The 3,412-nt window shown below is 41.5% G+C and overlaps 1 protein-coding gene across 1 annotated transcript in view; it reads left to right on the forward strand.

Moving 5' to 3' along the window:
• Window positions 1–1,502: 1,502 nt before the first annotated feature.
• LOC109972137 (glutamate receptor U1-like) overlaps window positions 1,503–3,412 on the forward strand; it is a 10,182-nt gene continuing 8,272 nt past the window's right edge. The window contains exons 1-2 of the mRNA XM_020620809.1: window positions 1,503–1,613; window positions 1,838–1,913. Of these exons, the coding sequence (XP_020476465.1) occupies window positions 1,850–1,913 (64 nt within the window). The 5' untranslated portion in view covers window positions 1,503–1,613; window positions 1,838–1,849. The remainder of the gene's footprint in view (window positions 1,614–1,837; window positions 1,914–3,412) is intronic.

Here is a 3,412-nt window from a genome sequence, read left to right on the forward strand (position 1 = left end):
ATTTCTGCCTTTTTCATGCTAGTCAGTCAATAATACACACTTAAATGTGCCAAAGAATGGGAGAGGATTCATATGGAATTTCAGTAAATGCATTAAATGATGTTTACCCATCAATCTACCAAGATTGTCTAATAAAAGAATACTATTTACAATTCCAATGAATCTATAGCTATATTATCACCAACACCAATACAAGTTCTGTGTGGGTGTAGGCATGATGGCAAGTTTACAGGGTCATCAGATGTGCTCCTTTCCACTAACCTGTGTTTCGTTGAGTTGGGCCCACGATACCAAAAAGGCTCAATAGTGTGTTCTAGTGTCCCAGGACCACCCCTTTTTTTGGCTGCATGCACACACTCAACACAACCCTTGATCTACTCTGGTCAGCTGTTACCAAACAATCACTAGCACTAGCAAACATTTCAATTGCTGTTTTAGCCACCAACAGCCAACTTGAACCTGTTATGTACAAACAAGTGTGGTAGCTGTTAGTAATTATGCTTCAGTCTAGGCTGAAATCAAAATACCCCTGAAATAACCAAGTCTGTGGTATATTGTAATTTATACAGTCTCTTTTATTTCTCAGTATCTTTTGGTGAGACAAACAGAAACATGAATTGCCTCAAAATCTACTGTACATCATTTGTACAAATATGAACACGGAGGCGTTAGGATAATTCTGCACTAAACACATCCAGCTCTAGTGGGAGGTGGACACCCTCTCTACCTTTAAGATTAGACTTAAGACGTTCCTTTTTGACAAAGCTTATAGTTAGGGCTGGATCAGGTGACCCTGAGTCTTCCCTTAGTTATGCTGCTATAGGCCTAGGCTGCTGGGGGGCCCCATGATGCTCTGAGTTTCTTTCCCCTCCCCTCCTGCTCTCCTCTCCTCCCCTTTCCTCTCTCTCCCTATGCTTCTATATGCCACCATTACACATTACTAACTGTGTGTCTCCTCTCTCCCATAGTGTGTCCTCTCTCTCTCCCTGTACCTTTCTGCAGGTTGCCCTGGCCCTGGAGCTCTACGTCTCTGACGAGCAGTCACCAGCCACATCAACCTGATCAGTGTTTGATTGTTGTGTCTTGTTGCTTTTCTTCTTTTGTCTCTCCTCTATCCACTCACCCCAACCGGTCGAGGCAGAAGGCCACCCACCAAGAGCCGGGGTCTGTCGGAGGTTTCTTCCGTTAAAGGGAGTTTTTCCTCCCCACTGTCGCCAAGTGCTTGCTCAAGGGGGATTTGTTGGGTTTTCCCTATGTAATAATATTGATAACAGTAAGGTCTAGACCTTACTTTGTAAAGTGTCCTGAGATTACTTTTGTTGTGATTTGGCGCTATACAAATAAAATTTGATTTGATTTGATTTGATTAGTGACTTCATGTAGTTTCTGTTCAGTCTTAATTCTGCCCAACAACCTCCAGTTTATTCCCCCTTTGACGCCCTATCTCCTCCCTCCCTGTGGTCCCCCATATAACCCCCTACTACATTCTGCTGCACACAACTCTTCCCACTGGCCACTTGCAAGACTTGTTGTGAATTTCTTACATTTTTCCTGGAGTCATCCCTCATACACAAGCCAGGCTTTTCATCCTCACTGTATTTTACATAACGGAGGTAAGGGAACTCTTGTTGTACAGAACAGTGTGAGAGTTTTGAATCATAATTATTTTACTATCTTCAAAGTTTTTTTTTTGAGTCAGATATAAAACAACTAAACATGTCATCCCTGAAGTTAAGGGATATGCTGTTTGTTAAATGACATCCAAAATTCATTTGAAAAGAATGTATTATTACCAATAATTTTGTTTTAAAAATGTAATAATCCATGTCACCTTCAGGGCTGTGGCAACATGAAAGGCTGCATGGCTCTGGTCTTCTGTGTGGCAGCCCTGACTGCGTGGGTAGTCACTGCAGGTAAGACTAATACGCATAATCTGCCACTGTTACAGATGGTGGACCATGGTTCATTAGGGTCACAGGACATTTAGGGTTGTCGTGATTTATGCTTGGTTACAGAACAAAGTCTTCATTTAGTGAAACATGGTGGATGAAAACCCAACCAGCTGCACTTGATGCTCTTCATGCCACAGCTATCTCTTCTGTCTCATCTCTTCTCTTTTAGACCACACCTTTTACTGTAATAGTCAGTGTTGTGTTTGCTTAAAAGATATTTAAAAATATAGATATACTGTTATAACTGTCCCCTGTTGAAGTGGCCAGAATAGCATGTCAGAAAAAAGCAGGCTCACTATTCAGTGTGTGCCTTTGTTCCCTCAAGGCCATGCAGACAGAGCAGCCACTGTTCAATTTCACTCATGACCATTTGTTACAGTATGTTGTAAGGAATCAGTATTCAGAATTATACCTTAGTTCTGGAAACATTTCCTGGACCCATACTGTTTTAGCAGAAACAGTCTCAGTGGGTTCAACATCAGTGAGCAGAGCCAAAGAACAGTGTGCTCTTACTCCAAACTACAGTGAATGGAAATGCCGTTGGTCTACTTTTTCTGATATGTTGCTTCAGTCATTGTACCACCCTCCAAAATGCAGCTTTTGAGACTAGATCTTTGACTTTGCATGTTGTATTGTGACACGTTGTGTCAGTCAACATCGCTCTCGGTGATTTCCATCTGCACATTGGCATCATCTAATGCTTATACCACAGCTCTGGTGTTAGCTGTGTACTAGTTGGCAGGTGGTGTTGATTATTTAACTCCATATCCCTTGAAATTTTACATAGATGATTCAGCACCTCACACTACACATCCAGCATCAGTGTTCAATGTCAGTGCAAGAAGCAATCTCTCTTTTGTGTGGCAAACTGGAAAGACAAGATGTGGAGGACAAGGTGGTGGATGAGCCTGTGGTGTATCAGATTTTCCTGTGGGAGCTCAGAGTTGGTGTCCTGTCAAAGAATTGGTTCACTGTGATGTTTCTGTAGCTTCATTTAACCTTGGCCATAGTTTATTAGGAATTTTTCACCAGTCTCAATGAAAACATAGCTTTATTTACAAATATTAAAAGGAAAACATTTTAAAAACACTAACCTTCAACATTAAAAAGTATTGTCAAAAGTAATGTTGTTTCACAGAATTGTCCAGTGCAGATGTTGTCGGATGAATTGAATGACATTTTTGAGAGGACAGGTCCTTTCTGGCCAGCTGTATCAAACCACAGAGTTGTCTGTGAGCCATGCTAGTCAGACGGACAAGTTAAAGCTGGATATTTCTATTTTTTATTTTAATTTTGTAATTAGTCAGCTTTTGTTCTGAAAAGCTCTGGTGTTTTATGGCTCCGCCCATTGACATTTAATTTTGTCAGTGAAATCATTTCCTCCTCCCTGCCTCCACAAATGGTCTGCAGAGCTAAAGCTAGGCTCTGTGCCAGCGAGCTTGAGCTGACCTCTGAGACAG

The sequence above is a fragment of the Monopterus albus genome, unplaced genomic scaffold, assembly GCF_001952655.1.
Source record: "Monopterus albus unplaced genomic scaffold, M_albus_1.0 scaffold248.1, whole genome shotgun sequence".
In the NCBI taxonomy this organism is placed as follows: domain Eukaryota; kingdom Metazoa; phylum Chordata; class Actinopteri; order Synbranchiformes; family Synbranchidae; genus Monopterus; species Monopterus albus.